A 20,247-nucleotide genomic window follows, 5' to 3' on the forward strand; every position below is an offset into this window, starting at 1 on the left:
TAAGGGGAAAAATAAACTTACATTTAAATGCCCATCAATGCAGCCTTGTCAGTGTCATTTGCATTGCAGCCACGGAGATACAGAGCAAATGTCTTGTGTATCTCGGTAGCTTTTGGCCTTTCTCGGCTCACAATGGGTGGGGGATTGGCGTATAACATGCACCCACAATTTTCCCATGATTTTAAAGGGAAAAGGGTGTGTGTTATACACTAACACGGTATAGCCTTATAAAGCGATTTAGACTTTTTGGGGGATTTATTATAGCAACAAAACAAACAGAGGTGACCAAATACCATCAAAAGAAAGCTGGGGGGTGGGGGTTGGGGATTATCAATTTTGTGTATAACAGTGGTTCTCAATGCCTGTCCTCGGGACCCACTAACAGGCCAGATTTTAAGTATTACCTTGGGGGAGATGCAGACTGGAAAACAGCAATCACTGAGCAGCAAATGATCTCACCTGTGATGTATTTCAGTTATTTTGCAAACCTGGCCTGTTAGTGGGTACTGAAGATATAGGAGTTTGAGAACCACTGGTGTAGAGCATCGCACGACCGCGTAACTGTCAGCTAAAGTGAGGCAGTGCCATTTTGCATCACTTTACCTGACAGTTGTGCGGTCAAGCGATGCTCTACACCAGTGTGTTCTCAAACTCCCATCTTCAAAAGACACTAACAGGCTAGGTTTGCTAGATAAACATCACAGGCAAGATCATTTTCTGCTCAGTGATTGCCATATTCTAGTCTGCATCTCTCCAAGGTAATACATAAAATCTGGCCTGTTAGTGGGTCATTAGGGGGGGGGTGTGTGAAAATCCTCTCGGGGCTGAAGTGGTTAACCATCCAATTTCTAAAAGGTCAAGCTTGGGGGGAATGGGGACTAGGGATTTTTTGGAAGCCGCTACATCAGGGGTTGCCAACCTCGACCCCTCCAGCTGGGGTGAAACTACAAATCCCATCATGCCTCTGCCTCTAGGAGTCAGTCCTGTGATGGTCAGGGTGTTGCAACATCTGTTTCAAAATAGCTGGAGGGCCGGGGTTGCCTACCCTTGTGCTACATGAATATTCTCTCTCCACCCCCCCCCCCCCCCCCAATGATTTAATCTAAGAGTCATGCCTGTGATGGTCAGGGTCTTGCAATGTCTCATGGGACTTGTAGTTTCAAAACAGCTGGAGGGCCGGGGTTGCCTACCCTTGTCTTACATGAATATCTCCCCCCCCCAACCCCATGCACACATTGATTTTACGACACTTCAATACAAAATAACAGACAGACTTCTGGAAAACAAAGGTTTAAAATCCCATTTATTAATGAACTGCGTCACATTGCTGAGGGACCAATCTAATCCCCTCCCCCCTCCCTCTCATCCTCGCTCTTGGTAGGCAGGAAGACCCTGCTGTACGGAAAGGATGAGGAAGGAAACCGGGAGATGTAACCGAAGCCGCAGGACTGACATGACAACGAATAAAATGATCCCAAAACAGGCAAGAAGAGCACAAATGGAAAAAAAAAAAAAAATGACATAAGACTACATGAAGTGTGGTCCATTACAGGAGAAACCATATACATATTAAAAATAAGGGAGCCTCTCCAATGGAGCTCAGGACAGCTGGGGGATTGCCGATCGATGAGGAACCGCGTGGAGGAGAATGGAATGGGAGGCACAATGGCATTGTCACATTGCCACCAAAAGAAAAAAAAAGAAAAACTGCTGAGCCTTTCCCGCTGAACACAGAGGAGATCAGCAATCATCTTGGAAAAGTTCACATTGAAAAAAAGATTGTGTTCTTCAGCAGGTGCCCTGCCCCCTCTTCCCCACCCCCCCAAAATGTGACAAAAAAAATAAAAATTCAGACAAGTCTCTTTAAATGCGCCAGAGACGGCCTTTACAAGATGAACGCTACCAACACAAATCCAGTCACACTAGCAACTCATACAGCTGAAGATCACAGGGATATAAAAAAAAATTTTAAAAAAAAATCAATATCGACGGCGCTTGGCAGCGTAATCGGCCGCTGCGGTGCCACGCTGGAAGGCTTGTTGGTTGGTCGCAGCGGCGAGGGATTCCAGGTTGGCGGCCTGGCCAAAGCGATCCGCTGCAGGTGGAGTCTGTAGAGAATAAAAAAAAAAAAAAGTCAAATCTCTGCTGGAGAATAAAAAAAAAAAAATTTTTTTTTAAGTGTCTCTAAAGTCAAAAGGTTTTTTAACCCCCCCCCCCCCCCCCCCCCAAACATCATCACCCGCCTCACTTCTTGCTTCCACTGAGGGCAGTCATAGGTGCTCCTGCTGCTGTCAGTCAAACTTCAGTGAGGGGGCGTGGCTTAATTTAGCCAAGTGTGTCTATGGAAGCACACAGCCCCCCCCCCCCCCCCTCAGAATTGTGTATGCGCGGTTGCATCTTCCTCAGCACCCAGAGAAGGGTGAAGGTGACGGCACCGGGAAAGGGGGTGAACTTCCACAAGAGGTGGTAAAGGGAAACACAGAGCAGATTAAAAAATAAAATAAGCCTTCAGAATTAAAATTAACTCACCATGCCCATAGCAGCCGCATCGGGCATCATGGCGCTGGGCCCGGTAGGCGTAGCGCTTCCGGCAGGCACACTGCTGTTCCCCAGAGAGGTGCGATTACTCATTCCCATTGCACCTGCACACAAAGCACACGGCTACTATTATAAAACATCCAAGCAAAATAATCATCACATAATACAATCAGGAGGCATTTACACTTTATAGTCAACAAGCTTTATTGCAAGTAATGGAAGCTTACAAAACCAGACTGCAGCACACCACCATCATGACTCTGCCCCTATTGAGGAAGGACAGGCGAGGAGGAGAGGGGTCTGGTGGTGAGCCATGTGCCTCATTCTGGCTTTGTGAGCTTACACTACGTGCAATAAAGCTTGTAATATAAAAAGTGTATAGATAGCGAGGGGAGGTACGGATCCCAGGTAGGTACACGGATTAGGAATGACCACCTGGAGTGGGAATACCTTTATTAAGTGTTTACATCTCTGCAATACACGCTCATCTCCCCACACTGAACAGCAAAATTACTCGATCCCAACTTGCTGTACTGAGGTGACAACGCGGCCTCTGCTGCACTCCAATCCCAAGCAGTAATGTGAGGCTTGTGCTACCCCCCCCCCCCCCCCCAGGACTACAGAACGCTGGCCAATGCCCGCCCCTCCGCGTCTCTCCCCACCCAGCTCCATGCATGCTCGCCCCTCTGCGTCTCCCCCACCTACATCCGTTTATGCTCTCCCCTCTGCGTCTCCCCCACCCAGCTCCGTCTATGCTCGCCCCTCTGCGTCTCCCCCACCTACATTCGTCTATGCTCGCCCCTCTGCCCCACACAGCTCCGCCTATGCTCGCCCCTCTGCGTCTCCCCCACCCAGCTCCATGAATGCTCGCCCCTCTGTCTCCCCCACCCAGCTCCGTCTATGCTCGCCCCTCTGCCTCTCCCCCACCCAGCTCCGTCTATGCTCGCCCCTCTGCGTCTGCCCCACACAGCTCCGTCTATGCTTGCCCCTCTGCGTCTCCCCCACCCAGCTCTGTCTATGCTCGCCCCTCTGCGTCTCCCCCACCCAGCTCCGTCTATGCTCGCCCCTCTGCGTCTCCCCCACCCAGCTCCGTCTATGCTCGCCCCTCTGCGTCTCCCCCACCCAGCTCCGTCTATGCTCGCCCCTCTGCCCCACACAGCTCCGCCTATGCTCGCCCCTCTGCGTCTCCCCCACCCAGCTCCTTGTATGCTTGCCCCTCTGCATCTCCCCCACCTAGCTCTATGAATGCTCGCCCCTCTGCGCCTCCCCCCCACCCAGCCCCGTCTATGCTCGCCCCTCTGTATCTCCCCCCCACCCAGCTCCGTCTATGTTGGCCCCTCTGCGTCTCCCCCCACCCAGCTCCGTCTATGTTCGCCCCTCTGCGTCTCCCCCCACCCAGCTCCATGTATGCTTTGCCCCTCTGCGTCTCCTGCCACCCAGCTCCGTCTATGCTCGCCCCTCTGCGTCTCCCCCCACCCAGCTCCGTCTATGCTCGCCCCTCTGCGTCTCCCCCACCCAGCTCAGTCTATGCTCGCCCCTCTGCGTCTGCCCCACACAGCTCCGTCTATGCTTGCCCCTCTGCGTCTCCCCCACCCAGCTCCATCTATGCTCGCCCCTCTGCGTCTCCCCCACCCAGCTCCTTGTATGCTTGCCCCTCTGCATCTCCCCCACCTAGCTCTATGAATGCTCGCCCCTCTGCGCCTCCCCCCCACCCAGCCCCGTCTATGCTCGCCCCTCTGTATCTCCCCCCCACCCAGCTCCGTCTAAGTTGGCCCCTCTGCGTCTCCCCCCACCCAGCTCCGTCTATGTTCGCCCCTCTGCGTCTCCCCCCACCCAGCTCCATGTATGCTTTGCCCCTCTGCGTCTCCTGGCACCCAGCTCCGTCTATGCTCGCCCCTCTGCGTCTCCCCCCACCCAGCTCCATGTATGCTTTGCCCCTCTGCGTCTCCTGGCACCCAGCTCCGTCTATGCTCGCCCCTCTGCGTCTCCCCCCACCCAGCTCCGTCTATGCTCGCCCCTCTGCGTCTCCCCCACCCAGCTCAGTCTATGCTCGCCCCTCTGCGTCTGCCCCACACAGCTCAGTCTATGCTCGCCCCTCTGCGTCTGCCCCACCCAGCTCCGTCTATGCTCGCCCCTCTGCGTCTCCCCCACCCAGCTCAGTCTATGCTCGCCCCTCTGCGTCTCCCCCACCCAGCTCAGTCTATGCTCGCCCCTCTGCGTCTGCCCCACACAGCTCCGTCTATGCTTGCCCCTCTGCGTCTCCCCCACCCAGCTCCGTCTATGCTCGCCCCTCTGCGTCTCCCCCACCCAGCTCCGTCTATGCTCGCCCCTCTGCGTCTCCCCCACCCAGCTCCGTCTATGCTCGCCCCTCTGCGTCTCCCCCACCCAGCTCCGCCTATGCTCGCCCCTCTGCCCCACACAGCTCCGCCTATGCTCGCCCCTCTGCCCCACACAGCTCCGCCTATGCTCGCCCCTCTGCCCCACACAGCTCCGCCTATGCTCGCGCCCCTCTGCCCCACACAGCTCCGCCTATGCTCGCGCCCCTCTGCGTCCCCCACACAGCTCCTTGTATGCTTGCCCCTCTGCATCTCCCCCACCTAGCTCTATGAATGCTCGCCCCTCTGCGCCTCCCCCCCACCCAGCTCCGTCTATGTTCGCCCCTCTGCGTCTCCCCCCACCCAGCTCCGTCTATGTTCGCCCCTCTGCGTCTCCCCCCACCCAGCTCCGTCTACGTTCGCCCCTCTGCGTCTCCCCCCACCCAGATCCATGTATGCTTTGCCCCTCTGCGTCTCCCCCACCCAGCTCCATGTATGCTTGCCCCTCTGCATCTCCCCCACCTAGCTCTATGAATGCTCGCCCCTCTGCGCCCCCCCCCCCCCCACCCAGCTCCGTCTATGTTCGCCCCTCTGCGTCTCCCCCCACCCAGCTCCGTCTATGTTCGCCCCTCTGCGTCTCCCCCCACCCAGCTCCGTCTATGTTCGCCCCTCTGCGTCTCCCCCCACCCAGATCCATGTATGCTTTGCCCCTCTGCCCCCCCCCCCACCCAGCTCCATGTATGCTTGCCCCTCTGCGTCTCCCCCACCCAGCTCCATGTATGCTTGCCCCTCTGCGTCTCCCCCACCTAGCTCTATGAATGCTCGCCCCTCTGCATCTCCCCACCACCCAGCTACGTCTATGCTCGCCCCTCAGCGTCTCCCCCACCTAGCTCCATGAATGCTCGCCCCTCTGCATCTCCCCCACCCAGCACCATGCCCCCCCCCCGCTTCTCCCCCAACCAGGTCCATGAATGCTCGCCCCTCCGTCTCCTCCCCCACTTAGCTCCATGTATGCTCTCCCCTCTGCTTCTCCCCCAACCAGCTCCGTCTATGCTCGCCCCTCTGCTTCTCTCCTAACCAGCTACATCTATGCTCGCCCCTCCCCACACAAGGTGATCAATGAATAATTCGGAATATTGTCAGCTGTCCTGCCAATAAGTTTACCTGGCATTGCCATCTGCGCCATCCTCATGTCAGCATCTCTCTTAAAAAAAAAAAAAAAAAAGTTAGTTTTACACGTCACTGCATTCTGTCCTGCATGCTCTTATGTAGTGCCACAAGTAAAGCTCATCTCCAGGAGGAGGAAACTACAAATCACCCCCATATAATAACTGGCCAATCCATCTCTTTCCTCCTCCAACATCACAACTGCGGCCTAGTCTGCAGATCCCATGTCATCCATTATACAACCCCCCCCCCCCCCCCCCCATCTATACTCCTACCTAAACAGTCCACATCACAACGGTCCCTTCGGGGGGGGGGGGGGGGGGGGGCTCCAAATCTTGTCTGGATAACAGTGAGATTTTCTCTATATACCTCCAGACACCAAATGGGATTTTCACCAGTAATAAATTTGGAGACCCCCTCCAATACACTGAGCACGCCTACACACAGATTGTGATTTCTTACAGAATCGGGATAGCTGCTCTTGAACCCTTCCTGCTGGCGTCTCAGCATCTCCTCCTGCTGCCGACGGGTCTCCTCCTCACGCCTCCTGCGCTCCTCCTCATGCCTGTAAAAGGAAAAGTGAATCATTAGGGGGGCAGGGGTGCGCGGTACCCGAAGAGAGACGCCCGAGAAAGGCAGGTGGGGACACATCTGCGGCCCAAAATAAAAAGGGAAAGGATCGCCCTTGTTACATGTAAAAAGGAATCCCAATGTGGGAATGTATTTCTTCTCCGCCATGCTGGGGGGCCTACACCAACCCCAGAGGGGCTCACCGCAACGATTGCACCACCCTCGGGGGCCTCAACGCAAGGACGGCACCACTACCGGGGGGGGGGCGCAGGGAGGTGGCTCACCCCACCATCAATTCAGACCTCTATCAGCAGTCATACCTGAGCTCCAGCTGCTTGCGTTTCTGCACATCTTGGTTGTGTAGCTCCTCCAGTCTACGCAGTTCTTCTTGCCGTCTCATTAAATCTACAAATATAACAAATTGTTCAATTAATGCAATCTCATCTGGTCAAAAAATAGTCAGCTCACATCCCACAGGAGCACATGCCAGCTGCCCCTCACCCCCACAGGAGCACATGCCGGCTGTCCCTCACCATCCCTGATCATACAGAGGATGGGCTTGTTTTGTGCAGTCAATAATGCCACTTTTGCAAGGTTAGATTAATATGAAAATTTGTTTAAAACATTTTAAGGACAGAAAACGTCAAAATCATGTTATATTTTTATGTACTCACCCCCCCAAACACAGTTATACTAATACAGGTCTTACAATACAATAACCCTGGAGTGGAAGTTGAAGGGAAAGCTGGGCAATGGAAATCCCAGAGTAATGCTCTTGGATTCTTTTTTTTTTTTTGGAAAGGCATTTTTTTTTACATTTCACGGTATCCATGGGGGATGGGCTGCCCGTAAAGCAGGCTTTCCATGAAACCAAGGCCTCACCTTGCCGCATGAGCATGACCTGGTGCTCGTGTCTTGCAGCCTCCATCTCCACCTCCATCTTCTCTTGGGCATCCTTGATGTTTCGGTCCACTTGGTCCTGCTGCTGCTTCTCCATCTCTATCAGGGCCTTCCAACGCATTGCGTACTCATACTCAAAGCTGCCTGGCTGAGCGAAACGAGGCATCTGCTCCCGCTCCCTGGAAAGGGAAGAGCAACAAAACACAAATTTATCTCAAAGTCCATCAATGGGCAACTAAGGGTTACTCCGCTTCCCCCGGGGGGGGGGGGGGGGGGGGGGGAGTATAACCCTAGATTGCTGATCATTAAATGGTGTCCATCAATGAACAATTAGGCCCTTATTCACACCGGGCGTATAACAGCATATGCCCGTGCAGGACCGCATTTATCCACACGGGGATGGGGGGGTTCTCTGGGAAAGCCGTCACATTCATGCCCAGGGAGGCGGCGGCTGTGCCGACACAGATGCTCCTCCCAAACTGACATCTGTGTGGGTGCAGGGGCCCCAAAATGCACTGTCTGCATTTAAGGGCCATACACCTGCATGGATGTCAAAGTGAGAGCCGTGTCCAATCAGCCACCGCGTCCCAATGGGCATCGATGGGAGTGCCTGCATGCACAGTTGTGCACCCCATGCAAGCCATGGCACAGCTGTACGCCCATGTGAACGATTAATGCAGATCATAAACGGCTGTGATAATTACTAAGGCAGTGAAACTGATCAAATCACATGTGCACAATAACAGAAAGCCTGAAAACATGATCTGTTGGGGGTGCCTTGAGAAACCCTGCACTAAAAGGCATTTTAAAGCATTTCCAAGCAAACGAGACCACATGCAAAACTGGCCCTCATCTCGCTGTGCCCCTTCCCCAATAGCCCACAATGCAATTCTCATATTTCCCACACATCTTCTTTAAAAGGGGTGAAGTTGGGCTAGCGGTCTATAGACGGCTCCATCATGGTCGCACGTCAGACCACACTCCGAGGTTAAAGGTGAACGCCAGGAATTCAGACACTCTGTACAATCTGCAGCAAAAGTATGAGTTAAAATCCAATGAGGTGCAAGCTGCCTGGTGAACTTCTCAGATTTTTTTTTTAATTCTTTATTTCTTTGCAAGAATATAAAACATAAGTTGTTAATTACATATAAGAAATACTTTCTAGTAACCAAATATTCCATTAAACATCATCAATAAAGTACAACATATTATATTCCTGCCATTTTTATAAACAAAACAATATCAATACGATATCCATTCCCCATAGCGGTGGTCCTCCTACTCAAAAAAAAAAAAAAAAAAATGGGGGGGGGGGGGGGGGGGGAGGAAAGACGGTCCCACGCAACAGAGGGTGTGGATTACATCACTCAACCAGTTCATCTAATCCTCCATTTCTTCTCCAATCAACCTCTTCCCCTCCTCGGACTGTAAAAAAATTTCCCATGGGGCCCAGATTTGCGCTATAGCTTCCCTTTCCTCAGGAGGCATGGGGATCAAATTCTCCATGATCCCAATTTTCCTTACTTTGTTTAACCATTGCGAAATTCGCGGTGCCCCTGTTTCCTTCCAACAAATGGTTATGCAGCTTTTAGCTGCATTCACTAGATGGCATAACATTGAATTCTTATATCTCTCTAATGGGATATGTGTACATTGTAATAGGAAAAAGGCCGGATCTTCCTCAAGATGATATTCAGTAAACAATTGAGAGATTAGCCGAACCTCTTCCCAAAACTGTCTAATCACTGGGCAATGCCAAAAAATATGGACAATAGTGCCTCTCTCCTTACCGCACCTCCAACATCTAGCTGATGTTTCTGGTAAAAAGGTATGCATTCGTGATGGAGTATAATACCAACGCATTAATACTTTATAATTTAGTTCCTGTATCTTAACACATCTAGATGATTTCAAAGTCAGATGTATTATTTTCTGACGTTGGGTCGGGGTAAAGGTTTGTCCGAGATCTCTTTCCCATTTATCCAAACTCACTATGTCATTATCCTCCAAAGGAGAAATTAATGCATATATTTTGGAGATAATATGGGAGAGGGACTCCTTCTCGTAGTACTTTTCAAACTTAGTAAGTGGCCGATCAAAATCCTTAGTCGGTCCTAAAGTGTCCAAGAAATGTTTAACCTGTAACGCCTGCCAAAGGGGTAGTTCATATTGTCCTGATTGCATTAACATTTCTATTGATGGCCATTTTTTAGATCTCAAAAAATGTAATGCCTGAAAACATCCCTTCTCTCTTAAATTTCTAAATATTCCTGGTTCCAAGCCAGGCAGGAATTGTGGATTCCCTAGAATGGGAAATAAAGGAGATTTTACTGTTGAGATTCTGGGAATCCACACGGCTTTAGCTCCCATCTGGAGCGTGGGTCCTATTAAAGGGTGAGCTCTTAATATGGGAGGTACAGCCGTGCCGCACCACATGGCTCTATCTAAAGGAATGGGGCTTACTTGTTTCATAGCAACCCATCTTTTACTGTCTGACGGCACCAATCCACAATTCTACCAAGCTGGGTAGCCTGGTATTTGTATAAGTGCTGCGATTCCACCCACCTCTTTAGGCATAGTTAGTAACTTCCTATTAATCCTAGGGCGCTTACTTGCCCATATAAACTTTGTAAAAATGAACAGAATTTTACTAAAGAAGGCCAGTGGAATCCGGATTTGGTAGCGCCTGAAACAGATAAAGAAACTTAGGGACTATATTGTGTGAAGATTTATTCCACTCATTCAACTTTATACTGATTTCCCTTAAGGGTGGGAAATTCAATGCATATGCATCTATTAGATTAGATGGAATCTGTATCCCTAGATAGTTCAACGCTGTAGCTGTCCATTTAAACTTGAAGTTGTCCTCTAGATTTTTTTGAATGGAATCCTCCAGTGATATCCCCATCGCCTCTGACTTACTGTAGATTTCTTCTCAGATTTATATCAGACAGTTTTGTGGAGCTCCGGGGGTACAGCTATCGCTACACTCCCAAAACAGACAAGACTGTTCTCATACAGCAGCTCCCCCGTCCATTCACATTTGTGTTCACTTAATACAAAGTGCTCTGTGATTAGTTAGGAGGGGGGCCGATGCAGCAGCTGCATGTGACTCCCCTAAAGAACTGGGACAAGGTCCAGCTTCAGAAGCATAAAAAGGTAGCTATGCTCCCAGAAAAAAATGGAAACAGTAGAGAAGTCTAGGATGGGGCATGAACCTGGGGGGGCGGGGCAGTGCAACGATACGTACTTGTGGTAGGATTGGTTTTTAGCGACAAGTTTCTCCGGTAATCCTTCCTCATCATCCAACTGATCCATCGGTTCTACGGTAATCGGACGTGGAAACCTGGACAAGATAGATGCACAGTCAGTTCTGTAGTACAATGGAGCTTACAAAGGGTAGGTGCTACAGAGGAACAGCTGTGGAAATACATGGAGGGGTTGTTAGGGAGGGCTGGAGTAAATACATGGAGGGGTTGTTGGGGAGGGCTGGAGTAAATACATGGAGGGGACACCGGGAGCTGGGGGGGTAAATTGCAGTTTGTTGTACTCACGCGGTGAGAAGATAAGAGCCGTCAGCACAACGATCCAGTGCTTTCCGGGCCGACGGCTTCGATGCGAATTCCACAATTCCTTTGCCAGTAGGTCTTCCGCGATCGTCCACAATTACTATGGCTCTCTCCACCTGACCGAAAATGCAGAAAGCCTCTTCTAACAGCTCATTGGAGACAAACTGAGGAAGGTTCCGCACAGAGAGCGCCGCGCTGTGGCAGGCAAACCGAACGCGCAACTGCTTCCCTCGCAATGGAAGATTGTCCAGCTCTGCCTTCGCAATCTCTGCAAGAGTGCGTGTTTCCTGTGGGAGAGGAATCAAAGGTCATAAAATCGGTGTACACCGCCAATACCTAGAACCCTCCCCATGACATTGGTTGTGTAAGTCATGAGGACCCTAGATGGTTGGATACATGGTCATGGTGAGGCCCCTAGACAGTGGTCGCATACATGGTCGTAGTGAGGGTTCTAGGTGCTGGTCGCATACAATTGTCATGGTGAGGCCCCTAGATGATGGTTGCGTACAATGTCGTGGGGAGGCCCTTAGACTATAGCTGGATACATTGTCATTGTGAGGGTTGTAGACGCTGGTTGCGTACGTTATGGTGAGGCCCCTAGATGCTGGTTGTGTACAATGTTATGGTGAAGCCCCTAGATGCTGGTTGCGTACAATATCATGGTGAGGCCCGTAGATGCTGGTTGCATACGTCACGGTGAGGGCTCTAGGTTCTGGTTGCGTATGTCACGTTGCGGCCCCTAGATGCTAGTTGCGTACAATATTACGTTTAGGGCTGAAACTAATCGATTAATCAACAGCTAATCGATTATGAAATTAATCGATTACTATTTTCATAATCGATTAATCGGCCAGTAACATAATGTGGTTAAAAACTAAAATGAGCCCTTTATAGTACAAAAAGGCAAATAATCGCTACTGTAAATATTACTTTCACAGTTCTACAATAAAAAATTGAACCCCTTACAGTAGTGATTATTTTAGTTAACCACATTAGGTTACTAAACGTCTTAGACCTGGTTCACATCTATGTTTATTGGTGCTTTTTGCAGAAATGCGCTACAGTTCATTTACATGGTTTCCTAGGGGACACGTTCACAACTGAAAGGGTCAGGGACTTTTAACACAAAATGGTGCTTTATTGGATCAATATACGTCAATGGAGAAGCTGCAGAAAAGCATGTAATGTGTTTTTGCAGCAATGTGCTTTTTTAATCTGGCCAAAAAAAAAAAAAAAAGCAAAAATGCAAATTGCCATAAAATCATGTGTGCAAAAATCAAAAACGTACGGCAAAAAGCACTGCAGAAACAGATTAAAAGCAAACTGCATAAGTGTGTACCGGGCCTTATGCTGGCCATATGGATCAATTTTTAGATGAGAATATTCCGACGTAAAATCTTTGCACATTCGCTGAATGAAAGAATTTTGTTTGAAATTTTCACTTGTTTTTAACATCCTGTTTTTAAAATGAATGTCATTTCTGAACGAAAACCACATACACTGTCTGAAAGTTGAGAAGTTTTCCATTTCTAAATTTTCCCATCACTGTGGTTGAAAATGGTCAATTTGACCTACTTTTTTTTTTAAAAGGCTATTAACCAATCAAAATAATCGGCCAACTAATCGATTATGAAAATAATCGTTAGTTGCAGCCCTAGTTACGTTGAGGCCCCTAGACCAGTGATGGCAAACCTTGGCACTCCAGATGTTTTGGAACTACAGTTCCCATGATACTCATCTACACTCCAGAGTGCATGAGCATCACGGGAAATGTAGTTCCAAAACATCTGGGGTTCCAAGGTTCGCCATCACTGCCCTAGACGCTAGTTGCGTACAATGTCATGGTGAGGGTTCTAGGCACTGGATGTGTACAATGTCATGAGGGCTCTAGGTGCTACAATGTACACAAGCAACTCTGCACATCCACAAATCACAGCTCCACTCACCAGTCTGATGAAGCCAAATCCTTTGTCCTTGTGGATGAAGATCTCCCCGGCTTTGCCGTATTTCTCAAATAGTTTCCTCAGCTCCTCATCTGTGACATCGGGAGGCAAGTTGCCCACGAAGAGGCGGCTGCGCTGGGTGTAGGTCTTCTCCCCCGGCTTCTTGAAGCTCTTCAGATCGATGACAACCCCTTCACCTGGGGAGATGAGGAAGTTAACACATTTTTATCTCCTCCTACATACAGAAAACTCAGATTCTCACCATTTTATTTCAGAAGATGTGAGGCCACCTCCCCCAATTTCCCGAGCAACGACCAACTCCAGGAACATGAAAAACAAATCCACCCTTGTGATGGGGCTCCACGTTGGAAGGGTCACATGTCCTGTCAATGGGGGAGTCACAAGAGGCTCCATCACTCATCCTTGCACCAGCTGGGGCTCTAGCTATCTCCTCCTCCTGAGGCTCTGGGACATTAACCACGTACTCTGGAATGGAAGGCCCACCGCAAGAGGGGGGGGGGGGGGGAGTTCTTAAATCACTTGACCCCCTCAGGCCTTTTATGGCACTTTGTTTACAGATATAAATCAGTATTTTTTTGCTAGAAAATTACTTAAAGCCCTCAAACATCTTTTATTTAGCAGAGACCCCAAGGAATACAATAGTGATCGTTTTACCTCACATGGTATTTGTGCAACGGTTTTACAAATGCTAATTTTTTTTTGGGTGGGGGAAGATACACCGATTTTTTGCAACAGGTGAAGGATGTTACGCAGAGAAAAAATCTCCACAGGCGACGCTTTAAAAATAAATGCGGAGTTCTCCTTTAGAGGTGATGGACACTTACTTGCGTTCTGCTGCCCGTTGGTAGGCGACGGGGACTCATGCTCCGGCTGATGATGTTGCTGGTGTTGTTGCTGTTTGCGGTGGGCATGATTCTGCTGTTCTGACCGAAATCCACGGTTCCCCTGCATCTTCAGCTGAAAAGAAATGAAAGGTAAGTCATCTCTGCGGGGGGGTTGTCGCACATAGACTACAGCTGGTTCTGGAGATCCACAGATTGAGAGGTCCCGCCCTTTCTGGGAAGTCCAACGATAGCCCCCACCCCGCTGTAATGAGGCCCCATCCTGCGATGAGCACCCGTCCCCCTCCCCCGCCTACTGTCGCAGATGGCTGCAGGGGGACCCTCCACACTGCCCTGGCTGGTGACAAGGAGGACTCTGCCTAGATGGTGATGAGGGGGATCTCCAGAATGCCTTATACAGTGACAAGGGTCCCCCAGATGGTGATTTGACCCCCCCCCCCAGCTGGGGTACAGCTCTCCTGACAGTAATGAGCCCCCCACTTAGACTGATGGGAGCCTGTCTCCTGATGGAAATGAGATCCCCAGATTGATGAGAGCCAGTCTCCCGACAGTAATGAAGCCCCCCCCAGACTGTGATGGGAACCCTTCTGACAGTAATGAAGCCCCCCCCAGACTGTGATGGGAACCCGTCTGACAGTAATGAGCCCCCCAGACTGATGGGAGCCCGTCGACCCCAGCCTGTCCCAGATGATAACGGGGGGGACACCCCGGCCTGTCCCAAATGATAACCGGGGGGGTCACCCCGGCCTGCTCCAGATGATAACGGGGGGGGGGGGGTCACCCCGGCCTGCTCCAGATGATAACGGGGGGGGGGGGGGGTCACCCCGGCCTGCTCCAGATGATAACTGGGGGGGGACACCCCGGCCTGCTCCAGATGATAACTGGGGGGGGGACACCCCGGCCTGCCCCAGATGATAACTGGGGGGACACCCCAGCCTGCCCCAGATGATAACTGGGGGGGACACCCCAGCCTGCCCCAGATGATAACTGGGGGGGACACCCCAGCCTGCCCCAGATAACTGGGGGGGACACCCCAGCCTGCCCCAGATGATAACTGGGGGGGACACTCCAGCCTGCTCCAGATGATAACTGGGGGGGGGACACCCCAGCCTGCCGCAGATGATAACTGGGGGGGACAGCCCAGCCTGCCCCAGATAACGGGGGGGGGGAGACACCCCTGCCCTGCCCCAGATGATAACTGGGGGGGACACCCCGGCCTGCCCCAGATGATAACTGGGGGGGACACCCCGGCCTGCCCCAGATGATAACTGGGGGGGACACCCCAGCCTGCCCCAGATGATAACTGGGGGGGACACCCCAGCCTGCCCCAGATGATAACTGGGGGGGACACCCCAGCCTGCCCCAGATGATAACTGGGGGGGACACCCCAGCCTGCCCCAGATGATAACTGGGGGGGACACCCCAGCCTGCCCCAGATGATAACTGGGGGGGGACACCCCAGCCTGCCGCAGATGATAACTGGGGGGGACAGCCCAGCCTGCCCCAGATGATAACTGGGGGGGGACACCCCAGCCTGCCCCAGATAACGGGGGGGGGGAGACACCCCTGCCCTACCCCAGATGATAACTGGGGGGGGGGACAGCCCAGCCCTACCTAAGGGGGGGACACCCCGGCCCTGCCCAAGATAACGGGGGGGGGGGACAGCCCAGCCCTACCTAAGGGGGGGGACACCCCGGCCCTGCCCAAGATAACGGGGGGGGGGGACACCCCTGCCCAAGATGATAACTGGGGGGTACCCCCCGGCCTGCCCCAGATGATAACTGGGGGGTACCCCCCGGCCTGCCCCAGATGATAACTGGGGGGTACCCCCCGGCCTGCCCCAGATGATAACTGGGGGGTACCCCCCGGCCTGCCCCAGATGATAACTGGGGGGTACCCCCCGGCCTGCCCCAGATGATAACTGGGGGGGACAGCCCTGCCTGCCCCAGATGATAACTGGGGGGACAGCCCTGCCTGCCCCAGATGATAACTGGGGGGGACAGCCCTGCCTGCCCCAGATGATAACTGGGGGGGGACAGCCCTGCCTGCCCCAGATGATAACTGGGGGGGGACACCCCAGATGATAACTGGGGGGGACACCCCAGCCTGCCCCAGATGATAACTGGGGGGGGACACCCCAGCCTGCCCCAGATGATAACTGGGGGGGGACACCCCAGCCTGCCCCAGATGATAACTGGGGGGGGGGGACACCCCAGCCTGCCCCAGATGATAACTGGGGGGGGGGGGGGACACCCCAGCCTGCCCCAGATGATAACTGGGGGGGGGGGGACACCCCAGCCTGCCCCAGATGATAACTGGGGGGGGGGACACCCCAGCCTGCCCCAGATGATAACTGGGGGGGGGGACACCCCAGCCTGCCCCAGATGATAACTGGGGGGGACGACACCCCAGCCTGCCCCAGATGATAACTGGGGGGGGGGGGACACCCCAGCCTGCCCCAGATGATAACTGGGGGGGGGGACACCCCAGCCCGCCCCAGATGATAACTGGGGGGGGGACACCCCAGCCCGCCCCAGATGATAACTGGGGGGGGGGACACCCCAGCCTGCCCCAGATGATAACTGGGGGGGGGGACACCCCAGCCTGCCCCAGATGATAACTGGGGGGGGGACACCCCAGCCTGCCCCAGATGATAACTGGGGGGGGGGGGACACCCCAGCCTGCCCCAGATGATAACTGGGGGGGGGGACACCCCAGCCTGCCCCAGATGATAACTGGGGGGGGACACCCCTGCCCTGCCCAAGATGATAACTGGGGGGGGACACCCCTGCCCTGCCCAAGATGATAACTGGGGGGGACACCCCTGCCCTGCCCAAGATGATAACTGGGGGGGACACCCCTGCCATGCCCAAGATGATAACTGGGGGGGACACCCCTGCCATGCCCAAGATGATAACTGGGGGGGACACCCCTGCCATGCCCAAGATGATAACTGGGGGGGACACCCCTGCCATGCCCAAGATGATAACTGGGGGGGACACCCCTGCCATGCCCAAGATGATAACTGGGGGGGACACCCCTGCCCTGCCCAAGATGATAACTGGGGGGGGGACACCCCTGCCCTGCCCAAGATGATAACTGGGGGGGGGACACCCCTGCCCTGCCCAAGATGATAACTGGGGGGGACACCCCTGCCCTGCCCAAGATGATAACTGGGGGGGGGACACCCCTGCCCTGCCCAAGATGATAACTGGGGGGGGACACCCCTGCCCTGCCCAAGATGACAACTGGGGGGGGGACACCCCTGCCCTGCCCAAGATGATAACTGGGGGGGACACCCCTGCCCTGCCCAAGATGATAACTGGGGGGGGGACACCCCTGCCCTGCCCAAGATGATAACTGGGGGGGGACACCCCTGCCCTGCCCAAGATGACAACTGGGGGGGGGACACCCCTGCCCTGCCCAAGATGATAACTGGGGGGGGGGGGGGGGACACCCCTGCCCTGCCCAAGATGATAACTGGGGGGGGACACCCCTGCCCTGCCCAAGATGATAACTGGGGGGGGGACACCCCTGCCCTGCCCAAGATGATAACTGGGGGGGGGACACCCCTGTCCCGCCCAAGATGATAACTGGGGGGGGGGACACCCCTGCCCTGCCCAAGATGATAACCGGGGGGGGGGACACCCCTGCCCTGCCCAAGATGATAACTGGGGGGGACCCCCTCGGCCTGCCCCAGATGATAACTGGGGGGTACCCCCCTCGGCCTGCCCCAGATGATAACTGGGGGGTACCCCCCTCGGCCTGCCCCAGATGATAACTGGGGGGTACCCCCCTCGGCCTGCCCCAGATGATAACTGGGGGGTACCCCCCTCGGCCTGCCCCAGATGATAACTGGGGGGTACCCCCCTCGGCCTGCCCCAGATGATAACTGGGGGGTACCCCCCTCGGCCTGCCCCAGATGATAACTGGGGGGTACCCCCCTCGGCCTGCCCCAGATGATAACTGGGGGGTACCCCCCTCGGCCTGCCCCAGATGATAACTGGGGGGTACCCCCCTCGGCCTGCCCCAGATGATAACTGGGGGGTACCCCCCTCGGCCTGCCCCAGATGATAACTGGGGGGGTAGCCCCCCCCCGGCCTGCCCCAGATGATAACTGGGGGGTAGCCCCCCCCGGCCTGCCCCAGATGATAACTGGGGGGTACCCCCCCTCGGCCTGCCCCAGATGATAACTGGGGGGTACCCCCCCCCCGGCCTGCCCCAGATGATAACTGGGGGGTACCCCCCCGGCCTGCCCCAGATGATAACTGGGGGTAGCCCCCCCGGCCTGCCCCAGATGATAACTGGGGGGTAGCCCCCCCGGCCTGCCCCAGATGATAACTGGGGGGTAACCCCCCGGCCTGCCCCAGATGATAACTGGGGGGTACCCCCTGCCTGTCCTAGATAACGGGGGCCTAATACACTCCACCTATGACCTCCATTATCTCCTCAGAAGGATGGACTGAGGAGACCAGACAGGAAATACGGGACAGCAAACGGATAGTCTGTATGGGGGATACAGACGAGAAATATGAGACAGCAAATAGTGCTCTCAGGTCAGTGACCCCCGCCATCCTCAGCCCGGCCTCCCCCTTCCTCCCGGTTCTCCTCTCCGGTCTCCCCCACCCCCTTCCTGCCGGTTCTCCTCTCCGGTCTCCCCCACCCCCTTCTTGCCGGTTCTCCTCTCCGGTCTCCCCCACCCCCTTCCTCCCAGGCCTCTCACCTCTCCGGTCTCTACCTTCCCCCTCCTCCCGGGCCTCTCACCTCTCCCCCACACCCCTCCTCCCGGTTCTCTCACCTCTCCCCCTCTCGATTCTCCGCTCCGGTCTCTCCCTTCCCCCTCCTCCCTGTTGTCTCGGGCCTCTCGGTTCTCCTATCCGGTCTCTCCCTTCCCCCTCCTCCCGGGCCTCTCACCTCTCTGGTCTCTCCCATCCACCCCCTCCTTCCGGTTCTCCCCCCATCTCCCGTCTCCGGTCTCTCCCTTCCCCCGGTTGTCTCGTGCCTCTCACCTCTCTCTCTGTCCTCCCGCGCGTTGATGGAAGCTTCTGCCAGACGGAAATGGCCGACAACCGAACTGCGAGGATACCAAAAGCCTTTCCGCCCGCCGCTATTGGTCTACGTCCTTCGGAAACCCGCCCCTCCCTCACCGCTATTGGTGGGAAAGACTGCCGATCAAATGACGACCCAGAACCCTCTACCGCGGACCAATCCCAGCGCGGAATGTTCAATGACGGGGGAGGGCGGGGCTCTGTGAGGGTTATTGTTGGAGGGAACAAGTTCGTGTGAGAGTGGAGGGAAGAGAAAAGGGCGGGTAGTGCGCCTGCGCAGAAGGAAAGGAAAGGTGACAAAGGATTGGCTGCACGTGGGGGCCAAGGGCGGGGCGGCCTGCAAGGGAAGGGGGAGGGGCGACAGGCATTGTGTGCGGGCCGAGAGGGTAGGGGCGTACGACGTTGTGCTCTGGCCATGGGAGATGGGGGTGGAGTCAGGCGTGAGGAGGCGGAGACAGAAGTCTCCAGAAGCCCCCTCTGGGGCAGGGGATTTAAAGGACAACTCTACTTAAATTATTACCCCCACCGATGTGGTCACATGACTCCCAACTGGGCTCCTATATAAAAGTGATCGGGAGGAGTCCGGACTGAGGCGACCCCATAGAATGGAATGAGAGGAGTCTGGACCGAGGCGTCCCCATAGAAGTGATCGGGAGGAGTCCGGACTGAGGCATCCCCATAGAAGTGATCGGGAGGAGTCCCCATAGAAGTGATCGGGAGGAGTCCGGACCGAGGCATCCCCATAGAAGTGATCGGGAGGAGTCCGGACCGAGGCGACCCCAGAGAAGTGATCGGGAGGAGTCCCCATAGAAGTGATCAGGAGGAGTCCGGACCGAGGCGTCCCCATAGAAGTGATCGGGAGGAGTCCGGACCGAGGCGTCCCCATAGAAGTGATCGGGAGGAGTCCGGACCGAGACGACCCCAGAGAAGTGATCGGGAGGAGTCCGGAACGAGGCGACCCCATAGAATGGAATGGGAGGAGTCCGGACCGAGGTGTCCCCATAAAAGTGATCGGGAGGAGTCCGGACCGAGGCGTCCCCATAAAAGTGATCGGGAGGAGTCCGGACCGAGGCGTCCCCATAAAAGTGATCGGGAGGAGTCCGGACCGAGGCGTCCCCATAAAAGTGATCGGGAGGAGTCCGGACCGAGACGTCCCTATAGAAGTGATCGGGAGGAGTCTGGACCGAGACGTCCCCATAGAAGTGATCGGGATGAGTCCGGACCGAGACGTCCCCATAGAAGTGATCGGGAGGAGTCCGGACCGAGGCGACCCCATAGAAGTGATCGGGAGGAGTCCGGACCGAGGCGACCCCATAGAAGTGATCGGGAGGAGT

General features: G+C 54.6%; 1 protein-coding gene across 1 annotated transcript; it reads right to left on the reverse strand.

Moving 5' to 3' along the window:
* Window positions 1–1,274: 1,274 nt before the first annotated feature.
* On the reverse strand, window positions 1,275–19,030 carry NONO (non-POU domain containing octamer binding). Its single transcript, XM_077474360.1, has 11 exons — window positions 18,875–19,030; window positions 13,848–13,980; window positions 13,006–13,199; window positions 11,045–11,346; window positions 10,741–10,836; window positions 7,473–7,669; window positions 6,911–6,995; window positions 6,483–6,585; window positions 6,018–6,057; window positions 2,530–2,642; window positions 1,275–2,108 (listed from the first exon to the last, which is right to left on the reverse strand). The coding sequence occupies exons 2-11, from the start codon at window positions 13,972–13,974 to the stop codon at window positions 1,980–1,982; spliced, it is 1,386 nt and encodes a 461-aa protein (XP_077330486.1). The 5' UTR covers window positions 13,975–13,980; window positions 18,875–19,030; the 3' UTR covers window positions 1,275–1,979.
* Window positions 19,031–20,247: the final 1,217 nt, after the last annotated feature.

Source organism: Lithobates pipiens, unplaced genomic scaffold (assembly GCF_037356315.1).
Source record: "Lithobates pipiens isolate NorthernLeopardFrog02 unplaced genomic scaffold, aLitPip1_a1.2 Scaffold_1, whole genome shotgun sequence".
Classification (NCBI taxonomy): Eukaryota; Metazoa; Chordata; class Amphibia; order Anura; family Ranidae; genus Lithobates; species Lithobates pipiens.

What these genes read in the sequence shown, in the direction of transcription:
- NONO (XM_077474360.1), bottom strand. Translation starts at nt 13,974, where the DNA reads ATGCAGGGGAACCGTGGATTTCGGTCAGAACAGCAGAATCATGCCCAC. An exon ending in CAACGGGCAGCAGAACGCAA is followed by an intron (nt 13,200 to 13,847) that starts GTAAGTGTCCAT and finishes TCATCTCCCCAG; the next exon opens with GTGAAGGGGTTGTCATCGAT. An exon ending in CGCAAGCAGCTGGAGCTCAG is followed by an intron (nt 6,586 to 6,910) that starts GTATGACTGCTG and finishes TTCCTTTTACAG; the next exon opens with GCATGAGGAGGAGCGCAGGA.